We start from the raw sequence: 20,572 nt of genomic DNA on the forward strand, positions 1-20,572 counted from the left end.
ACTGGGGTTGTGAGGAGCTATTGATGATTACATACTTAAAGTTTTAAAACAAAGGAAGTTTCTAAAATGATTTTATATGCTAAAGAAAACTTAGAGGATCCAGGAGGCCCAAGCTATTGTCAAGCTAGGTTGATTTTTGCCTCTAGCAAAACATTAACACTAAGACAGTTGTGAGCTACCAGAGGAATTTCTTATTCAGCCTCTCTCAAGTATTTGTCGACTTGCTGCAAGTTGTAAAGAAATTTAATTTTATCTACAATTCTTTTGCCTTTCTTTTGCCACATCATTACATCTGCCCATTTAAAATTGTAAGCCTGAGATCTATTTCACATTTTAAATTGGGATCACTGCCTAATGTGTTAGATTATCTGATATGCCAAACTATGCAAACATTACAAGAACTTTCAATAACAATCATAAACTGGATATTCTTAAACTTCACCTTAAACACGAAGAAGACACTCTGGCAGCAGGGAACTCTTGGTCCATGTCATCAGATGGGACTATTTGTAACCCCATGTCCCCTGCATTCAATTCTTTCATAATCATACCTCCTCTTTTGAGTAAAAATCTATAGCACATACCAGTGTGCTTCTCCAGCTGATTGGATTCATCGAACTTATTTCATTCCTGATTTCTGAATCTGGCTCCTGGCCTCCAAGACAATTCTAATGACTTTCTAAAGATGGAGAATCTCAATCCTGTGGGGTTTCCGAGCATGGGTGTGGTAGTCAGGCTAAAGCTAGATTTGAGTGAGTTCCAACTCTGCACTTAGTAGTTGCGTGTCCTTGGCTAAACCTCAGTTTACTCTCGTACAGTAGGCTAACAATCTCCATCTGAAAGGGCTGCTGTGAGGATTTAATGAGTGCAGTGTAGATGGCAAGCTTTATGTAAATAGTCATCTTCTTTCCCACAAGCATTTACTCAGCAGTCCCTGCTTTGTTGGCTCTAGTTTTTGCTGCTTCTGTGATGAACATGATTGCCTCTTTTACATCTTCCCATGGTTCTGACAGTTCTCTTTCATCTCAATCTGTTGGTTTATCCGCTGTGACATGGAAATCAGGATTTCTTTGATTTCCTTGGGAATGTGAAGCAGTTATTAACTGAAATCTTATTCTCTTTTCTCAAGAGAATCTTCCAATATACTGTTACCCTCTATTCTCTGCTCTGCTCATTTTCCTGCTATGTGCTTTTCCTTTCTTCTTCTCCTGTAGAAATTGTACATACCCTTTGTGCTGCTTTTTCTTCTGTTTACTCACCTCTGGTTAATAGGGCCCATTTTATCCTCACCTAATATTGTCCCAAAATAGTGTGGGTAGAAACACTCTGACTCCCTCCCACATTTATCTAAGCATCCCTTCACTACGTCCACCCATGTGGAGGCCTGCCTGCTGACGCCTTTTTTTTCTGTTTAGTCTCTGAGCCACCTGAAGAAGGTGTGGTAGAAGTGGTTCAGGGGCAGCCTTCCTCTATGAGCTTTATTTCTACCCTCTCTGAATGTGCTGTACATCTGTACTGCAGACCAGCTCTGAAGAGGTGAGGGCATGGTTTGTTTTCTGTGTTTTTGACTTGTCCCTCTGTTTGGGGGTGAGACAACCACTTTGTTGAGAAAGTTGGGCCTTTATTTTCCTGAGTCACCGGGCATATTTCTCCCAGGTCAGATCTGGTCCATAGCTGTGGCTAAGTGGGCTTGCCTCCCAGCCAGGTACCTCCCAGGCAAGGAAGCCTGGTCAGAGAAACAGTGCCATCATGTGGCCACTCAGCATTCTCTCCAGGCCTGCTCTCACTTCACTGAAGCCTCTAAGGCGGTGGGTGGGGCTGGTGGGGTCAGAAACCCAAAGGGTGTCTTTTGTTGTTCCTGTCACCCTCCCATCCTCTGCTCCCTCAGGGACTGCAAGCCCCTCCAGGATGAGGGCAGAGAATCTGTCAGGCCTTCAGAAGCTCCTCACAACCATGCCCAGAAAAGAGACTCGTGACTTGGCTCCCTTGAGTTCTCCCTGTACTGGGTTTGTCTTTATTCTAGGTCCTTTTTACTCTTCAAACTACCTAGAAAGATAGTCTTCGTAAATGTGATATAACACCACCATCTTCTTAAGAAATACTCTGGAAAAAATTGTGAGAAAGCAAAAATGCATCTTAATTTTTCTGTTTTCCTGTTCCCAGGCCTCTTCTCCTAGCCCACCTTTTGAGGTATGCTGTGCCCGTAACCTTTGCCAGTATCCTACTGCAGGGCACATTCAGACTGTCCCATCTCTCTTTTATTCTTCTTAAGATTTATTTTATTCATGAGAGACACACAGAGAGAGGCAGAGAGACATAAGCAGAGGGAGAAGCAAGCTCCCTGTGGGGACCCGATGCAGAACTTGATCCCAGGACCCCAGGATCATGACCTGAGCCGAAGGCAGACACTCAACCCCAGAGCAGGTGCCTCCAGACTGTCCCATCTTTTAAATGTTGTTAGTTCGGGGCCTTGCTTTGCTCTGAGCTTCTGGATTCAGGACGATCAGCACCTCGTAGGATGCCTGAGGATTTCTACTCTGGTCTTCTAGATATTAATAGCCAGGAGCTGTTTGAGGCAAGAATTTCAAGCCCCAATTAAGGTGGGTGCTGGAGTTACTTGTGGATGTAGCAGAGTAGTATAATTTGATGGCCTGCAGGTGGCTACCTCCCCCAGTTACCCACAAGGCTAGTGCATCTTGTCAGCGACCCCTTGGCGTCAAGCAGGACTTCTTTGCAGATTCCATCAATGAGGGCAGCAGAAGGGCAGTGATGGGCAAGAGGTGCTGAAATATTTGGTGCCCACAAGCCTCCTTGCTCCTTATTCCTCTGTTAGGTCCTTCGGGAGGGGTGCATTGGACCAGAAAATCTGGTACCCCACCACCTAGGACATAGGAGCCACTCAAAAGCGCTGAACTTGGTTAATCCTAGGAGATGGGGGAATCCCTGGGGGGCTCAGCGGTTTGGCGCCTGCCTTTGGCCTAGGGTGTGATCCTGGAGACCCAGGATCGAGTCCCGCGTCGGGCTCTCTGCATGGAGCCTGCTTCTCCCTCTGCCTGTATCTCAGCTTCTCTCTATCATGAATAAATAAATAAAATATTATTAAAAAAATGCTAGGAGATGGTGTGCTCTCAAGCGCGGGGGGGGCGGGGGGAATTCGGAACACGCCCCTCTGCCGTTTCGGCGATGCCTCCCCCGGGCCGCGCGGTGGCGCTGTGGCCCCGCGGAGGCCGGGTGGCGCCGGGGCGCGCCGGGGCGAGCGGGCTTCCGGGGACCCTCCGAGCGGCGGCGGCGGCGGCGGGGCGGCCGCGGTGAGTGCGGCGGGCGGCCCTGGGGGCGGGACGCCACCCTCGGGGCTCTCGCTGGGGGCCAGCCCGGAGCAGGCGCCCTCGGCTTCCCCGGGGAGGGCGAGGCGGCGCGGGGCTGGCCGTGCAGGCCCGGGAGACGCCCCCCCATCCCCCCCCGGAGCCCTGGGCGCATCCCTTCGCCGCCCCCGAGCCTGCTCCTCACTCGCGCGGGGAGGAGGTGGGGGTGGGGGTGGGGGTTGGGGGCCGGGTCTGTGCTCTGATCCCGCGGGGTCCGTCTGCCCCACAGGCTCTCCCACCCGTCACCCTGGCCCTTCTCTGCCTGGACGGCGTCTTCCTCTCCTCCGCCGAGAATGACTTTGTGCACCGCATCCAGGAGGAGCTGGACCGCTTTCTGCTGCAGAAGCAGCTGTCAAAGTGAGCTGGGGCGGGGGGGGGTGCCCGTGCGGGAGGACAGGCTCGTGCCGAGCCCCCTGTGCCCCCTTCCCAAGCGGCTGGTTCCTCCCTGGCTCTGATCCTGGCCTCTGGGTTTAGCGCCCTACTCGCTGGCGTCTCCCAGCCGCATCTTTGCTGTGCGGTTCTGGGCATCACCCGGAGGCTGCAGGGGCCCAGCCCAGGAAGGGAATGGCACGGTACCTGCACCAGGACCTCCGCGTGGAACCTCTATGCCCGAGTCCTTTGCAGCCGGCCAGGGACGCAGGGGGGCAGAGGGAGCAAACCGGGCATGGACCTGGTGGGGGTCAGGCCCTAGGCCCCTGCTCAGCGCTCATTCCCGTCCCTTCCCAGGGTACTTCTTTTCCCCCCACTCTCCAGTCGTCTCCGGTACCTGATCCACAGGACAGCAGAGAATTTTGATCTTCTGAGCAGCTTCTCTGTTGGGGAGGGCTGGAAGAGAAGGACTGTCATCTGCCACTTGGATATCAGGTGTGTATCTTGGTGCTCTGGGGGCCCTCATACCTCCTTGTGGGTTGGCAGGTGCGCTGGTCCAGAACCAGGACCGGCAGCCTCCAGGCTGCTTCCCAGGTCCCCACCGCAGCTGCCTAAAGTCGTCGCCTTCTGTTTCGGCAGTGCAGTCGGTGTGTACTGTATGTGGGACTCGCTCAGCAAACTCAGGTATGAGCTTGGGCCGAAAGACAGAAAGATAGAGCAGGTTAGGCAGTGAGAGTGTTTGCCCCGAGAGCCCATGGAATGTGGGAAGCACACTTGAACCTCACGCATCTCTGTTCCCGTGTGCATCTCATAAGATCTTACAGCGACTATGATCCTGGTGTTTAAAGTTACTTATTTTTCTTTTTTTTTTTTTTAAAGATGTTTAAAATTTATTTACTCATGAGAGACACAGACAGAGAGAGAGAGAGGCAGAGACACAGGCAGAGGGAGAAGCAGGCTCCATGCAGGGAGCCCGATGTGGGACTCGATCTCAGGTCTCCAGGATCATGCCCTGGGCTGAAGGTGGTGCTAAACTGCTGAGCCACCCGGGGTGCCTTTTCTTTTCTTTTCTTTTCTTTTCTTTTCTTTTCTTTTCTTTTCTTTTCTTTTCTTTTCTTTTCTTTTTTCTTTTCTTCTTTTCTTTTCCTTTCCTTTTTTTCCTTTTTTTCTTTCTTTTCTTTCTCTTTCTTTCTTTCTTTCTTTCTTTTTCTTCTTTCTTTCTTTCTTTTCTTTTTTTTAAATTAGAGAGTAGGGGCAGAGGGAGAGAGAAAAATCTTAAGCAGTCTCCATGCTCAACACAGAGCCTGATGTGGGGCTTGATCCCAAAACCTTGAGGTCATGACCTGAGCAGAAATCAAGAGTTGGATGCTTAACCGACTGAGCCACCGGGCACCCCCAAAGTTACATATTTATCTAACAAAGTTACCGAGATGCAATTACTTCACTTCGTGTAGAACTGAAGATTCAGCTGTCTCTAATTTATGACACCAGAGGGAGAGCTGGTTGCGTTGTGCTTCTTCAGAGTTGGCATTCAGCCTCCTTTATATTGCCTTCCTATTGTATTTTCAGGGGTCATCTTGGCTTTGGTTTTGGCCTAATGCTGACTTGAGAGCCTCATGCCTGAATGGCAGGGAGCTCCAGTAAACCATTGTCCTTGGGGCCCATGCACTGCTCTGATCACACCTCCTGTTCCTGCTCCAGGTCACCCAGTTCAGATGGACTCTCTGGCTCCTGCCACCCTCCTGCCTCTCAGCCTGGCAAGTACCGAGGTCCTCGGCCCACCTCAAACCAAGCACCTGCTGGTCCTCGAGGGGCACGGGCTGGCCGGGGTCATCGTGGACGCAGACCGGACCAGGCTTTGTATGTGCCCCGAGTACTGCGCCGGCAAGAAGACGGGGTACCATGCTCTACCCCACGGCTCAAAGGAGACGCTCCAGCTGGTGAGCTTCTGGAGGAGCCTGGGAATGTTGGTGCTGGGGACCTCAACTCTGTTCCGGACCCCCCTGTGTTGATGACTCAGGCACCTGTGGACCCAGAGGGCCCAGACCAACACTGTGACAGTGAGCAGCTACTGGACCCGCTTGGCATTGAGTCGCCACAGCCTGAGAGCCACTCAGGGATGGGAGATGGGTTGGAGATGGCCACACGGCTTGGGTCCAGTCTGCGGCTGGACTTGGAAGAGGAGAGTGGGAATGAGGTGGAGAAGAGCCTGGCTGCAGAGGAGGAAGATGAAGAGTTGGAAGAGGAGGGGCCTGGCAGCTGCTCCAAGGTCGATTACAGTGAGCTGCTACAGGAGGTGATAAGGCTCTTAAGCCCAGAAAAGGGAGGGCGGAAGTGAGGTGGGTGTGCTCCTGGGTGGATGGGGGCACCAAGGGTCCTGGCAAGGAGGGGTGGGGGCTATGCTGGCTGAGCAGGGCTGGGTGTTGGGTGATAGGGGGCCCTTTGGAGACGTAGGGGAGGGGCAGTGGGACTTGCCCGAAGGAGCAGGGACTGACAGTGGAGGGGACAAGGCTCAGGATGTGGGGGTCAAGGGTGTGGATTTGGGTCCCTGTGCAGCCATGAAGGAGCTGTTTGACAAGCTCCTCTCTGGGCATATCATTTGTTTTTCTGAATTGCTCTTTCCCCATCTGAGAAGCAGATAATAATACATTGTTTCACGAAGTAACAGATGGGGGGTATATGTGGAATTGCTTCCTAAGGACTACAGGCCTTGGTCATGAGAATGATTCTTCTGTCTGAAGTTTTGTGTTACAAATCTCATTTCCTTGGAACTGTGTATCTGCCTCTCAGAGTGGCTAGGGTGTTGGGTTGGGAGGGTGGGCATCTTTTATTACTATGTTGTACATGAGGAGTAGAGGCCAGATAGACTTGCTTAACATCCCATTGTTAGTAAAGGGAGGAAAGATCCTGGACTTGCCCACTTCTGTCTCTTACTATGTATCTTTGGGGGAGTTACTTAGCTCTTTGATTTATAGTGCTCCTCTCTGCAGAGAGGGTGTATGGAGTATGGTTTTCAGGGTTCTATAAAACATACTGCATGTAAATGCCACTTACCCAGTGAGGACTCCATAAAAGTAAGTTACCTTCCCTAAAACTCCTGCCTCTCCACCTTCAAGCCCATCCTGCCATCATGCTGCCTTTCCCAGACTCCTGCCAGGTGTGGCTCCTGTGGAAAGCCATGTGTGGTGCTCTCCTCTCTGCCGTGTGAGCCCTGCTTCTGCCTGCAGGCCTCTGGTTTTGAAGCAGATGTTTGGAGCCCTGTGTGTCAGAGCTCCCCTTGCTAAAGGGTGTGATCTCTCTCAGATAATAGACAACCTGACCAAGAAGGAGATTCAGGTAGAGAAGATCCATGTGGACACGTCCTCCTTCATGGAGGAGCTGCCTGGAGAGAAGGATTTTGCCCATGTGGTGGAGATCTACGACTTTGCGCCCACACTTAAGACTGAGGATCTGCTGGCAGCATTTTCCGAGTTCCAGTGAGTGCTCATGAGGCTTCTGGGAGGCAGGGGAGGTGGGTGCTCGCCCCTGGAGAGGAGCAAGGCCATCACTTTGTGGTTGGGGACACTTGCCTGCCCGTCCCACAGTATCAAGCTATCCGGAAAGAAGGGCAGAAAGTGGATGTGGTTGCTCTGGGCTACATATTCCTGCTGGCCACTACTGTACAAAAGAAAAGAGCTGGGTTTTTAGTGGTGGGCTTGTGCAGCAGCCCTGGATCTGGTCCTCTGGCACTCAGCAGCAGCTCTCCATCCTGCCCCCTGCGTACCCACATGTCTGCCAGGAGCCAGGCCCCCTGCCGGGATGCATGACCCAGGAAGCCCACTGCCTCCTGCCTTGCTCTATGTCCTGGCCACCCAGTCAGTCAGTCAGTCTACAGACTGAGGCCTCTTTCTGTGCAAGAACTGTTTGTGCAGTGAGCTAGAGCAGAGTCAGTGTGGAGATGGGCACCAGGAGAGTATGTTGCAAGCAAAGACTTCTGCTTCCCCAAATTTCTTGGATCTAACTCCAGTCTTTTCTCTGATTTTCTCTCTTTTTTTCTTTTCTTTCTGTTTTTCTTTTTTCTCTCATGGTCATTTTCCTTTCTCCAGCTTCCTTTCTCTTTTCCTGTTTAGTCTCTCTCTCTCGCTCTTTTTTTTTTTTTTTTTTTTTTTAAGTTTTAAGTCTCTGCATCCAACATGGGGCTCAAACCCACAACCCTGAAAGCAAGATCACATGCTCCACTGACAGTCAGGTGCCCCTCCTGCTAACTCTTTTAAAAATCCCTTTCTCGGGGTGTCTGCATGGTGTAGTTGATTAGGTGCCTGACTCTTGGTTTCAGCACAAGTCATGATCTCGGAGTGTTGAGATCAAGCCCCAAGTCAGGCTCTGCACTCAGTGTGGGGTCTGCTTGGGACTCTGTCTCCCTCTCCCTCTGCCCCTCCCCGCTACTCACTCGTTCTCAAATAAGTAAAATAAAAATCTTTGGGGGAAAAAAATAGAAATCCTTTTTTTCTTGGCCTTGTTTTCTGACTGCTTCCCAAACTGCCCTCCCTTGCCTCTCTGAGCCTGAGGATGGCTGAAGGGGCAGCTTGGTGCAGCACACTCATCTGCTCTCACTCCCTAAAGGCATGGCCAAAGTGGGGCACCTGTGACTTCTTCAGCTGGTGTGAGCAGTGCCCATAGAGAAACTGCTTCTGGCCTCTTATCAGCCCCAGACTCAGTGTGGCTTTCTTGAGCAGTAGAAGAAACCTGATCAGAAGCAGTAGCACTGACCTCCTTATTTTAGGTTCTGCTCCCCTATCCCCAGTACATAAACCCTTTTATAGCCACCTTGGATGCCCTTGTCCTCACTGTGGTGGTAGCTGTGTGCATTCTCCTTCACCCTTGGCACCGTGTTCTTCGAGCTCTTTTGAGTCCTGTCTTCTTCAGTTCTAGGAATCTGGTACCCACCCGATTAACAGGGGTGATACTTGCCTTTCTGAAGCTAACCGTCTTTGAGAAAGTTTGCTGCAAGGGGCTGTCTCTTTCCCAGGGGAGATAGGAGCTTGTCTTGGGCTCATAGTGTTGGAGGATTGAAGGTGGGAGGGGACTCCTTTTGCAGAAAGGGTTTCGCCCCTTGCTATTGTACTCACTCTGTCTCCTCTTCCCTGGCACAGAGAGAAGGGTCTCAAGATTCAATGGGTTGATGACACACACGCGCTCGGTGTCTTTCCCTGCCTGGCCTCAGGTATGCAGCTCACGGTGGGCTCGGCCCTTTCTCTGACTGCCATTGACAAGGGAAGGATCACCCATGTCTAGGGTGCAGGCTCACCTGTGCAGGTGGACTGGTAGCCACGCCCAGCCTGCCCAGTCCAGAAATCAGAGGCAGCAGAGTGGGCGCTGGCCAGGCCAGCGCACACTCTTTCCTGTTCAGGTCAGAGGTTTCAGATTCAGGTGATGTTTACTGAGAACATGTCACAGGCTGAGCTCTGGGTGCTTCCACGTGTTAAATGAAATCATATGAATGTGCTCTTTTTATAGGTAAAAAGCCTTTAAATACTGGCAATTTCATATGTTTTTTTTTTAAAAAAAGATGCATTTTTACCCAGCTTTCATAGCAGCCTCAGGAAGTAGGTCAGATGGTCAGATAACTTCTATTTTACAGGTGGGGAGACTGAGGTTCCAAGAATGTAAGTGGTCTGTTCAAGGTGATGGAGCGTCTCAGTATCGAGTCTGGGGACGTCAGCCAGGCTGCTGGCAGTAACTGCAGTGCACCTTCCCCCTCTCGGCCACTTTCCCAAGCTGCCCTGCCTCCCCCTGCTGCTCACTTTGGTGTGTTTTTCAAGACCCCTGACCCCTTTAGCTGGGCTTTTCACAACCACAAGCTTCTGAACACCAAAGCAGGGAGAGGCTGTAGCTGCTGTGAGCCCAGTTCTCAGGAGAGCCGGAGGTGTTGAGGGAGCAGGACTGGGGCCTGGGGGCTGCTGCTGCCCCAAAGAAGTAACTGACTGTGGGCGGGCAGGGTGATGGCCACAGGGTGCATCGAAACAATGAGCACTGGGTGCGGCGTGGCCGCGGCTGCCTCCTGGGCGCTCCCAAGCGATGTGTGAGGAGCAGGTCCCGTCTGGCCTCAGCTTCCTTGTGTGTAAAGGGGTGGCTTGCACTGCCGCTCTGGCGTGCCATGTCTGACGTGCTGTAGCCCAAGTATTCTGTGGGCAGAGTGCAGCACGACTCTGGGCAGTGAGGGCATCCACCGGGAGGGTCTTGAGTAGGGGAAGGGATAGAGTGTATCTGGAGCTCCTGGGCTTTTGAGGGTGGCAGCCTGCTTTCACTGACACAGCCTCGCTGCTATGGCTCCTAATGGGCCCGGGGTGGAGCACGGATGCCAGGCTCTGCACAGGCTTCTTATCTGAGAGCACAGGGGCCCTGTGCAGCTTGCGGGGGCTCTGGGGGTGGGTGAGGCCAACTGATGGCAGTGTTGTCAGGGCAGCCATGTCCCCGAGCTTTAAATGGGTACAAAAAGGGGCTCTATCAGTTTGGGGTGATACATGCATTCCTTGGCCCTGACGGGGCGCTTCACCAGGAGAGAAAGGGATGGCTCCAGATCTGTTTTCTTTCCGTAGCTGCTGAAGCCCTGACCAAGGAGTTTCCTATGCTCAAGATCCGGCCCCTCACGCAAGGAACCAAGCAGTCAAAGCTGAAAGCCTTGCAGAGGCCAAGTAAGGAAGCCACTTGTGTCCTGATGGGAAGGCTGTGAGTGGGCAAGTGTTTGGTTGGGCAGGGTGGGGCCTTCCCTCCAATTCATCCCTTGTCCTTCAGTTCTCTGTCTTAGGCCCACTGGGCACACCCCAGGAGCCAGGGGTGCCCAGGAAGAGGGGCCCCCTCAGGGAGAGCTGTTAGCCAGCTGCTCTGTTCTGGGCTTGCCCTCCTGTGCTTCCCTCTTCTGGCTGTTGCTCAGGGAAAAGTGTGGTCTTTCCTGTAGGACCATGGAAACCATATTTTACAGTGGGGCAAGAAGAGCTTGGATCTTGGGGTCAGCCCTGATTGTGAGCCTGCTTCTGTCACTTATTTAAGTTCACCTTGAGGAAAAGGTCTGTCAGCCAGTTCCTTTCTCTGTAAAATAAACAGATTATACAGGGTAAACTGGAGGGGTGACTAAAATAGCCCGGCAGACCTGCCTGGAGCAATGGGGGGGCGTGTAGAAGATGCCAGATAAATGAGAGCTCCTCCTTTTTCCTCTTCTCCCTCCTGAAAGCACGATGAGGGATTTTAGAGGCCAGTTTCTGTGGTGGCAAAGTGGCTGGCAAGACTGGCCCAGTAGAGGCCCGCTGGGGCCATCCACTGCACCTGTGGCCCATGTAGCCTTTGCCCAGGCTTGAGGACAGTATCTGGTCAGTCCAGCAGCTCCAGATGTCCCATCTGGACTTGATTTTCTCCCAGGTGGCCCAGACAGGGAAGATGCAGGGGTGGCAGGATTAAGCGAGGACCCCATGGGCATGTGGCCATGCTGTGGGCACAGCTGGGCCTTAGAGGTTGGCTCAGATGGCCTCTAGGCTGCTGTCGCCGGGAAGAGTGGTGGCCATAGCCTTGAACTCAGGTCCTCATCCATGGGGCTTTCTTTTAGAGCTCCTGCGTCTGGCGAAGGTGAGACCGCAGACCAATACAGCGGTGGCCAGGAGGCTGGTGGCCCGGGCCCTGGGGCTCCAACACAAGAAGAAAGAGCGACCTGCGGTTGAGTCTCCTACCTCCCTGAGGCCCTGAGGGGCCCAGCAAGCCTGGATTGGCACCCCCAAGGACTAGACTGGTGCCCCAACACCACTAGCCTTTCCTGACACTAGAATAGCCCTGTACTGTTTGTTAGGGTGTCCCTGTGGGCGTGGTGGGCTTTAGTTTGATCTAGTTCCAGAAGTTGAGAAAAAATAAAAATTTGAAAGTTGGTTCAAAATGAGATGGTCTGCCAGGGAACACTAGGGGGTGCTGTTGGTTTCCCATTTTAGACCTGGGGCTGCTGAAGAAAGGGGGGTCTAGATTGGCCTGGAGGATCCCAGCAGGGCCTCAAAGGCATTTTTGCCCAGTGTTTACCCAGTTGGGGCGGGGGCGGGGGGATTGCACCTGTTGTGTGACACCTGCTCAGTCTCCTCTAACAAGTCGGGCATCCTAACCTGTTGCCATGTGCCCAGTGCGGATGGCACCGACCCTTTGAACTGGTCCTAGCCTTCCTTGCTGGTGTGGGTCACAGAGGGCTTGTTGCACAGTTCTGTAACCATGAACAAAGCCACAGAGGCAAAACCTGAAGGGGCCGCTGAATTTGGCTCCCACACAGGGCAAGGGCATCTGTGGGGACAGGGTCTAGGTCACTCCTGTTTGTGGTGTGGGAGGAACTGGTGCCAAGCCAGCCCTCTCTGGTGCTCTGGATCCTTCCAGTTTGCTGGGCGGCAGTATGCTCTTGATACGAGCTGGAGCTCCTGTGCCGGGGTGAGAGTGGCTAGCCCTGGCTGCCTACCCTGACTGCGCTGGGAAGATCTGCTCCTGTGCTGCCTGGCTCAGGCACCGGCCTCATGGGACCCTCCTAAGATGGGTTAACTCCAGATGCCTCCACACAGCTGCTGTGCCCCCCCCCCCCCCCGAAAACTCACTAAAAATAAGAGTTCAAGAAAGGTCAGGACTTGAATTTTTGTGATCTTAGACCGCTGCTGCCAGAGGGCAGGAGTTGGGGCTTTGTGGTGGGTCCTGAAGGCTGCCCGGAACCCCTCTCTGTGGCCGGAAGCTGAGAGTGGATGCCAAGGCTCCCTCCCGGCCAACCGTCCCTGGGAGCTCTGCTGCTCAGGGTTGGGGGGGCCAAGGCCCAAATGAACGACAGATGCGTATCATAAACCTTTTATTTAAAGTTTCAAGTATGTGTAAGTGTCTGTGATGACACATGGCGCTCAGTGGGTGTCCTCATCACCCAGGACCCAGGTTTATAGCACCGTTACATCAGTTACCCACAGAATTGGAACAACAGAAAGATGAGTCACTTACACAGGTGGGTTGGTTTTTCTTCTGAGCTATACTTTCAAAGGCCCAGATGCCCAATATTAAATGCCACTAAGTTACTTTGTGTTTCAAAGTCTGTGAAAATATAATAATGGTATCTTGTAAGAGAATTTCGGAGTGGGGGTGGGGGAAGAAGCACCAACTCTGAGCTCGCTCACCTAATTAGAAAACATGTGGCAGCATTATTTGTATATGTGAATATAACAGAGGAGAGGCAGTCTTTAATTGGAAGAAGGGTCTAGATATTCAGGTTGGCTGGAAATGACCGAAGAGGAGGAAGATGGAATTCAGCCCAAACCCCTTGGGTGGACAGCTCACAACACCGATGGGGCCCCGTGTTACCTGGCGTGAGCTGGGTGGGGGGTGTCCTACAAGGGGCAGACTGCGGGGTAGGTGGGACAGGCCGCTGCTAACCCGTGCTCCTGGGGTCCCAGGCTGGATGGCTCTTGGTAGCCACAACTCCTGGTAGTCGTCCCAGGCTCCCGAGGTCAGGCAGCAGCCCCCAGCAAGTGACAGGCACACGCCTTCCTCCTGAGCCTCGGAGGAGGCTGCAGGGGGTTGAGACGGCAGGCACGGGGCTGGACGAGGAGAGAGTGTGGCCCTCGGACTGCAGCTGTTGGGGAAGGTGCGCCGGGGCCCCGAGACGGGCGGTGGTGACCTGGTGCTTTACCGTGCAGAGAGCTGGTTATTTATGAGTCCACTGAAGTGTTCAAACTTTTTTTCCGTCTCTTCACTGAAGGAACCGCCTGCAGGGTGGGCATTGGGGAGACAGTTTGGCAAACCAGAGGTGCTGCCTGGCCCCACACTGGAGCTGTTGGCCTGGGGGGAAGGGGGGGGCCCTGGAGCCACTGCCCTCCACCAGGTTGCCTGCTGGGGCCACCTCTCTGTGACGCCACCAGGGCAGCGGCAATGGCAACCAGGTGCCGGCCGTCCCTAGGGCCAGGCACAGGTCAGGGCCTCCGCCCAGGCTGAGCGAAGGAGTAACTCAATGAGCTTAGCTTTCGCCACCACGAGAGCAGGGCCAGCGCTTTTCTTACAGAAGAGGAAGCTCTGCTTCCCCTTTGGTTCCCCCTGTGTGTATAATGCAAGGAAAAGTTTCTCTATTGGCGACCAGAAGCCACAGTGGTTGACTAGCCTCTAGTTCTCAACAGAGGAAAACGATACACAGAACCCACAAATTGCTGACGCCCACATATTTGAGGTCACGTGCGTAATGAGGAGATGGCCTCAGCTCCAGCCGGGGTCTGTGCCGCCCTCCTTCCTTGGCCAGAGCTGGCTGCGAAAACCCAGCCTCCGTCCAGGCCTTGTGTGTCTACAGCTTCCTTCCTGTGCGTGGAAATGGGAGGCTGGCTCCATTCCCCACGCTCTTTGCCCAAATTAGGAAGCTGCTCGGATTCCTCGACAAAGCAGGGCAGTCCTTGCCGGGCTCCCGGAGGGCGGGCCGCGGGGTGCAGGGCGTGCTGTGCTCCCCCACAGGTGCCCAGGGCGCTTACCTATGTGGCAGTTGTACATCCAGATGCGGTGGCCGTCGTAGCGGGTCCTGCACTTCATGATGTTGTTGGTGTAGTCCGACTCTGCTACCTCGTAGTTGGGGTTAATGACGACCTGGGGGCGAGGCACACCAGAGTGGGCTGCTGAGTCCCGCCTCGGCCACCCTCCACCCCGGGCCCAGACCCTGCCAAGACCAGGCCTGCCTCTAGAGCCAGGGTGACCTCATGGAAGGGAGCGGCTCGGGGCAGGATCGGCCAGTGATGAGGGGGCAAGGCCCGGATGAGGCAGAGTGTGTGCCCCTGGCTGCCTGCTTGTGTGTGACTCTTACACCTACTCCCTCCCACAAGTAGGCCTTCACAAAGGGGTTACCGTCTCCTGGGTGCCCGGGAGGCTTGAGGTTAGTAGAGGCAGGAATTGGGGCGCACAGAATAGGCAGTTGATAGGGGAGTGGGATGTGCTGAGATGGGGTGGGGACAAGGACCCATATGCTCCTGGCGGTGTGACTTCACACAAGTCCCTGCCTCAGCCTCTGCCTTGGGCCCCTCTGTCCAGAAGGCCACATCCTCCTCGTCCGACTCCCTCCCACCCTCCCTCCTAGCATTACTGATGTCTGTATTTAGGTCCGTGTGGGAATGGAGAGGGTCCATGAATCCCAGGCTTGGAATCTAATGCTCATTGTCCGAAGGGAAATTCTTTTCCATGAATCTGACCCACTAACATGCTCCTATTGAGTTAATTTGCTAATTGTGTAGTTCAGGGGTCAAGAACACAAATGTGATCTGGGTTTGCCTGGCTGTAAAACGAGAGTAGTAGTAAAGCCCTTTATTGGAGGATTACATGCATTCACAGGGTCTAGGCATAGCCAGGCCTGGCCTCAGTCTTCAGTGAGCGTCGTTATTAAATAGATGGCACTTGTCAGACTACATGATGATACACATTCACCTGGCAAAGTGATAGCAAACCTCAAACATCTACCCCTCCCTGCACAGTGTACGTGCACAGAGACATGGATGTTCGTTTTTAATATAAAGAGCACTCTGCTCTTTGGTTGGGACTCTCCAAGTCTGCGGTTTTGGGTTTGTGGGTGGAAAAGTGCTTGGCTGTCTGATTTCCAGTCTCTGAAATTGCCCAGGAAGACTTTCAAAGCCCTTCTGTGGTCACCTCTGTGCAGGTGTTGATTCTTCCCAGGGCCGCCTACAGGGTGGGGACCACAGGCAGTCAGCCAGGCTCGGGGCTGGCTCAATGTCCCCTTGGGAAAGTTTTCAAGGAAAATGACACATTTCTGGTCACCCACTTGGCCACCCAGCGGGGCCAGCTCGAAAGCAAGACGGGTGGCTGTGTAGGAACGTGACAGGGCACGGGGGGCTCCGCAGGCCAGGGCGCACCTGTGTTCCAGACACGGTGAGGTTGGGAACGCAGTGTCCCTGCTTCCATGCCAGTCAGGGCCCTGGCTGCAGCATGCCGCTCGTCTGCAGGGAGGCAGACAGTTGTCCCCTCTGCAGACCCTTTATGAAGGCAACTTTCCTGGGAGATGCAAGTCACAAACCCTTGCTAGCGAATGCCTCTTTATGAGATTGCCTCAGCCTCGCCAGCGCGGACAAGGCAGGGTGAGGGTGCTGGGAGAGGTGGGGTGGAGGGCAGAGTCTGTGTCAAAGGACAGCACAGGTGGGGGGTGTCTGTGAGTCCGTGGGACAAACTCTTGACCTGAGGACCAGGTTTGGCTGCACATGTATTTTGATTTCCAAGTGCCAGGTGTTAACAGCCTGCGGATGTCTCGGGCGGTTGGCAGTTCCCCACAGGCGTGCATGCCTCGCATACTTAGGTCACCCGGTGGATTGTGATGTGCTGGCCCCCGAGGGTAGGACTCCTGCACTTTGGACAGCCTCTTGCACATGTTTTGTGTTTGGACCCCAGCAGGAAGGGGGCTGCCTCCCCATCACCAAAGGCCCCTCCCCCCATCAGCAGGGGCTAGAACCCCCTCCTGCACCCCTCACCTGGAACAGGTAGTCTCCAGGGGGTACGTCAGTGATGTCGACCCACTGGCAGTCGATGTCATGGCGATACATGTCCCAGCAGCCCATGGTGATGCCCTGCTCACCGAAGTTGGCACACTCATAACTCTTCTGGATGTCTACAGGCAGGGGCGGAGAGGAGCCCAGTCACCATGCACCCTGGCTGCACTGCCTGAAGTGCCTGTCCTCTGTGCCACCCTTCCCCCCAAAGTGCCCCAAGAGCCCTGCTGGGTGGGTGATATTCCCAGAGCCCACTCAGCAAATCTCTTCCTTCCCCCAAGCCCTCAAATCTCTGCTTCATCTGGGCTGGGCATCCCATCCCCACAGCAGGGGTTTCCAATCCATTTTTATGTCACTGGAAACCCTTTGATTCTCTCCCCACATCTCATCCATCCTTTTAGGGCCAGCCGAGTGCCCCCTCTGCCACAGAGCCCTCCCTGGCCACTCTGGCATTTCTATTAGCTTGGGAATGCAGGGAATGCTTATCTGGGAAAGCTCTGGTGTTTATTATTTAGCTTAACGTGGGGATCATCTTGCCATACCCTGGAGAATTCAGCACTTGGATGTGGGCTCAGGCCTGGTTTGCATTATCTGACCCTTACTGGGTCAGTTGGTCGTCTGGCACATAGTAGGTGCTCAAAACCCATTTGTTGGTGTGATTTCTTGGCATGGCATGTCCATGACTGACTAACGAACACACATTTATTGAGAGGCTACCATGTCTGGGCACTCTTCAGGGCACTGGGCCTGCAGAGAAGCAGCAATGGGTCTCCCTTGAGCTCCAGGCAGGTGGGGACACAGGTATGCCCACCGGTGATCACAGTGCAGCTGGGCGGCATCCTGGCAGTGTGAGCAGAATGCTGCCTCTGTCTGGGGGAGTCAAGAGTCTGGAACCTCAGAGCAGCTCTTTTGGGCTTGGGCTTCAATGGCATGAGGCTGTGGGCAGGGGCTTGGTGCTGGGACACAGGAGGGCTGTGGCAGCCAGAGGGGGAGGGGACCACATGCCAGTTTTGGGCCTTACCCCGGGGACCATGCAGACCAACCGGTGCCCATTAGCATAACTCTGGAGGACCCCACACCTTCACAGCCAGGCCTTGCGCACGTGCCCCAGCTCCAAGCTGTAGCTGTGGAAGGCCCCGAGTGGAGAAACGTCACGGGGAGAGCCAGCTGTGGCCAGGGTGACAGAGTCCAGCATCAGGCCTGGGCTCCAGAACAGGTGGGAGCATTCGAGTCCCCCAGAAGCCACCCCCACAAAGATACCTCCTTCACATTCTGTGTCCTCCAAGCAGAAGCTGGCTTTGTGGCCCTCTGCCACCTTGGTACCATTGAGGTTCAAGAGGTCATAGTGGGTGAACACTTCCATGCTGTGGTAGTGCCTGGAGCGAGAGAGAGGGCGCACAGGTCAGTTTCTGCAGCCCCTGCCGCCTGCAAGCAGCTGCCTGGAGCAGAGTGGTCCAAAGGGGTGGCCTGTGGAAGAGGAGCAGGTGACAGGGCCTGAGGAGAAGGAGGGCCCCGGGCACCAACTGTGGGGCTCACCCGCAGGGGGCCTCTGGCCTGCCCAGGCCTCTCCTCTCTCACCAGCTTAATGGTAATAACAGCCCACGGAGTGCAGGAGGCCTCGTGGGGATGGGGGGGGCACACGCGTGAGCAGAGGGCCTGGCAGGCTGACCCTCAGGAAGTGGAGATCTGCAGTAACCCCTTCTTATAGCCCTCCTGGGTGCCACAGTGGCTCTCCCAGCCCATTCCTGTTCGGTACAGGTACTGCAGACAGATAAAGGTGACTTTGTGATCTCTCTGGAAAACCTGAAATGGGGATGTGGGGGAGGGAGAGAACAGAAGGGGGGGGGCACTTGGAGTAAGGGGAAGGTGGGAAGAGACGGCAAGGAACCAGACCCTCACACAGCCCGGGCGGGCAAGGGATGGGATTCGGAGGCAGGGAGGCCCCAGCCCTCCGCCCAGCTGGGACGGGAGCGGTGGGAGTCTGTGCTCCTTGCCCGGGATACACAAAAAGGGGCAAAGTGGGCCCCGGGGCCCTTGGGAAGGCACAGGGCCTGGCAGTCACGTCCCTGTGGGCCCTGGAGGGCAGAGGACGGAGAGCTTGCTCTTGCCTCCTCACGGTGTTTACATAAGTGTCCCGTCCCTCTGCTTGGGGGGAATTGAGAACAGATGCAGATTCTTGGAAAGTGGTGCATTGGGCTCAGAATAAACAAGAGGGCGGTGGCTGCCCAGTGCAGGGCCTCCCCGGTGCTGGGCGGGACCTCCTGGGCACTGGGCGGGGCTTCCCGGTGCTGGGCGGGGCCTCCCGGTGCTGGGCGGGGCCTCCCGGTGCTGGGCGGGCCCTCCCGGGCGCTGGGCGGGGCTTCCCGGTGCTGGGCGGGGCTTCCCGGTGCTGGGCGGGGCCTCCCGGTGCTGGGCGGGGCCTCCCGGTGCTGGGCGGGCTCTCCCGGACGCTGGGCGGGGCTTCCCGGTGCTGGGCGGGACCTCCCGGTGCTGGGCGGGGCTTCCCGGTGCTGGGCGGGGCCAGCCCAGCCTGAGCTGCACCTGGCACAACGCAGGTGCCTGCAACTAACTATTGGCACATGCTTGTCTCTGGCATCACAGGGACATCAGGCATAGGGGGAAACCCAGACAAGGCACCCAAGGCGCGGGGAGCAAAACTGCTGGGTGTGTGTACACGCAACCTGAGCTGCTTCCTCAGGAAAGAGGGCATGGCCACAGGACCCACTCTCAGGGGTCCCGGGAGGACTGAATCTGAGAAACCACGTAAGGACCTCACAGGGGGCTTGTAGCAGAGGGGTCCTCAGCACCTGTCAACCCTCTCACTGTTACTCCCGCTCCCAGTAGTACCAGGAGTGGTATTTCCGTTACCACCACCATCACGACTGTTCCCTCGACCATTCCCAGCCTTCCTCACCCCCAGGCCTCACAGGGATGGCCCGGGGCTCCCTCTGCGGGACTCTGGGCAGTCAGGACAGAGGCCAAGCGGGGAATTCAAAGGATAGGTTTTCCGACAGGAAATTAGAGGCTCTTTCCCCTTCCTCCTGTGTTTGCCTGTGCTAAAAATAATGTCAGGAGTTCCTAAATTGGGCTTTTCCCAGGTCGCTGGTGGGAGCGTTTCTGGGTAAAGCAATGCTGAGCCAGGGGCCCCCTGAGAACATTCACAAGGACACATTTTGTGCAAGTTGAAGTGATGACTGAACGAGTCTATTTTGGCTTCTCTGAGGAGCAGGATGAGACATGAGGTCTGACTCATTGCCTAAAACATGTCTGCATCTTTCAGAGAGGGGTTTATGTTACCATGTTTACCGGCTGGAAAGACTGAAGAGAAATGGGTTTATGTTCCGTTGTCTAAACAAAATTCAGACGGAGTCCACAGATGGACTGTTGTAAGGCTGACCTTCTCCCGCTCCTCCTGCTTCCTGCAGACTTGATTTAAGTCTTCCCTAGCTCTTCACTTTTTCCTCTGTGAACATGAGGAGGGAAATAGCTGGTTTGGAGCCTCTCGATTCTAGCTCCCTGCAGTCCTGGGGCTCCTGTGCTTTACAGCTGGGACAGGTGTGGACATCACTCCCAGGGCATCCTCCCTGGGAGGAAGTCTCCCTCCCTGCTGGCTCGCTGTAGAGCCCAGGGCCCCCCTCCACCATGCACCCTAGGAAATACAGATGGTGCCACCAGGAAGGCAGGAGGCCATGTACTGTTGATGAGGGTATACCTCCTCATTCCAGGCTGAGGTGTCCTTTGGAAGTTTAAGAGGGGGCCAGACCTAAGGAAATTTCCAACTTGGAAAGAAATTCCAGAACCTAAAGAGAGAGAGAGAGAATAACCTGACACTCGGTGGAGGTCATTGTAATCTGGATAAAAGGAAGGATGGTGGTTTACCATAAGACTCCAGAGCTCAGTACTGCTAAGACATGGTACTAGCAGAAGAAGGACATGATGAATACGTGGAAGATAGAACAAGCCAGTCCAGAGGAAGACAGCAGGTTTGGGTATATCCTTTGTTATCCTAGGTTGTTGGAGGCCCAAATTAAACTAGTCAGAGAGTCAGTGCACACTGTAGAGATGTTGTCGCTCTTCATCCTGTCCCACCACCAGCCATGTGTCCTCTGGTACCTCCAGAATGGACAGTCCTGGCTGTACTCAGTTGAAGCTAAGACAGTGCTCCTGTCCCCACTGCAGAGAATACTGGGGGTGTTCCAGTCTCAGGAGGTGCTATCATGAAGGTTGAGGGCCTTCCACTTGCCTCATCCTACCTTCCCCATGTGCTAGGAGCCCTCTGGCCAGAACAAAGCCCTACGGATGTGACAAGGGCCTAAAATCAGCTCACAGAGGCCACATAGCCTCTGT

At 54.6% G+C, this 20,572-nt stretch overlaps 2 protein-coding genes across 3 annotated transcripts in view; one reads left to right on the forward strand and one right to left on the reverse strand.

Moving 5' to 3' along the window:
• Positions 1-11,634, forward strand: part of R3HCC1 (R3H domain and coiled-coil containing 1) — a gene marked incomplete at its 5' end in the record, with an annotated part of 49,575 nt that extends 37,941 nt beyond the window's left edge. Inside the window, 7 exons of the mRNA XM_041767416.1 lie at positions 3,592-3,719; positions 4,089-4,226; positions 5,433-6,027; positions 7,035-7,207; positions 8,864-8,934; positions 10,310-10,405; positions 11,311-11,634. Of these exons, the coding sequence (XP_041623350.1) occupies positions 3,592-3,719; positions 4,089-4,226; positions 5,433-6,027; positions 7,035-7,207; positions 8,864-8,934; positions 10,310-10,405; positions 11,311-11,447 (1,338 nt within the window). The remainder of the gene's footprint in view (positions 1-3,591; positions 3,720-4,088; positions 4,227-5,432; positions 6,028-7,034; positions 7,208-8,863; positions 8,935-10,309; positions 10,406-11,310) is intronic.
• Positions 11,635-12,551: 917 nt separating this feature from the next.
• The window catches only part of LOXL2 (lysyl oxidase like 2), a 95,083-nt gene continuing 87,062 nt past the window's right edge, over positions 12,552-20,572 (reverse strand). For both annotated transcript variants that reach the window (XM_041766633.1, XM_041766634.1), the window contains exons 11-14: positions 17,486-17,601; positions 16,208-16,344; positions 14,216-14,327; positions 12,552-13,468 (exon numbers count right to left, since the gene is read on the reverse strand). In XM_041766633.1, the coding sequence (XP_041622567.1) occupies positions 13,389-13,468; positions 14,216-14,327; positions 16,208-16,344; positions 17,486-17,601 (445 nt within the window). In that variant the 3' untranslated portion in view covers positions 12,552-13,388. The remainder of the gene's footprint in view (positions 13,469-14,215; positions 14,328-16,207; positions 16,345-17,485; positions 17,602-20,572) is intronic.

The sequence above is a fragment of the Vulpes lagopus genome, chromosome 8 (genome assembly GCF_018345385.1).
Source record: "Vulpes lagopus strain Blue_001 chromosome 8, ASM1834538v1, whole genome shotgun sequence".
Lineage (NCBI taxonomy): Eukaryota > Metazoa > Chordata > Mammalia > Carnivora > Canidae > Vulpes > Vulpes lagopus.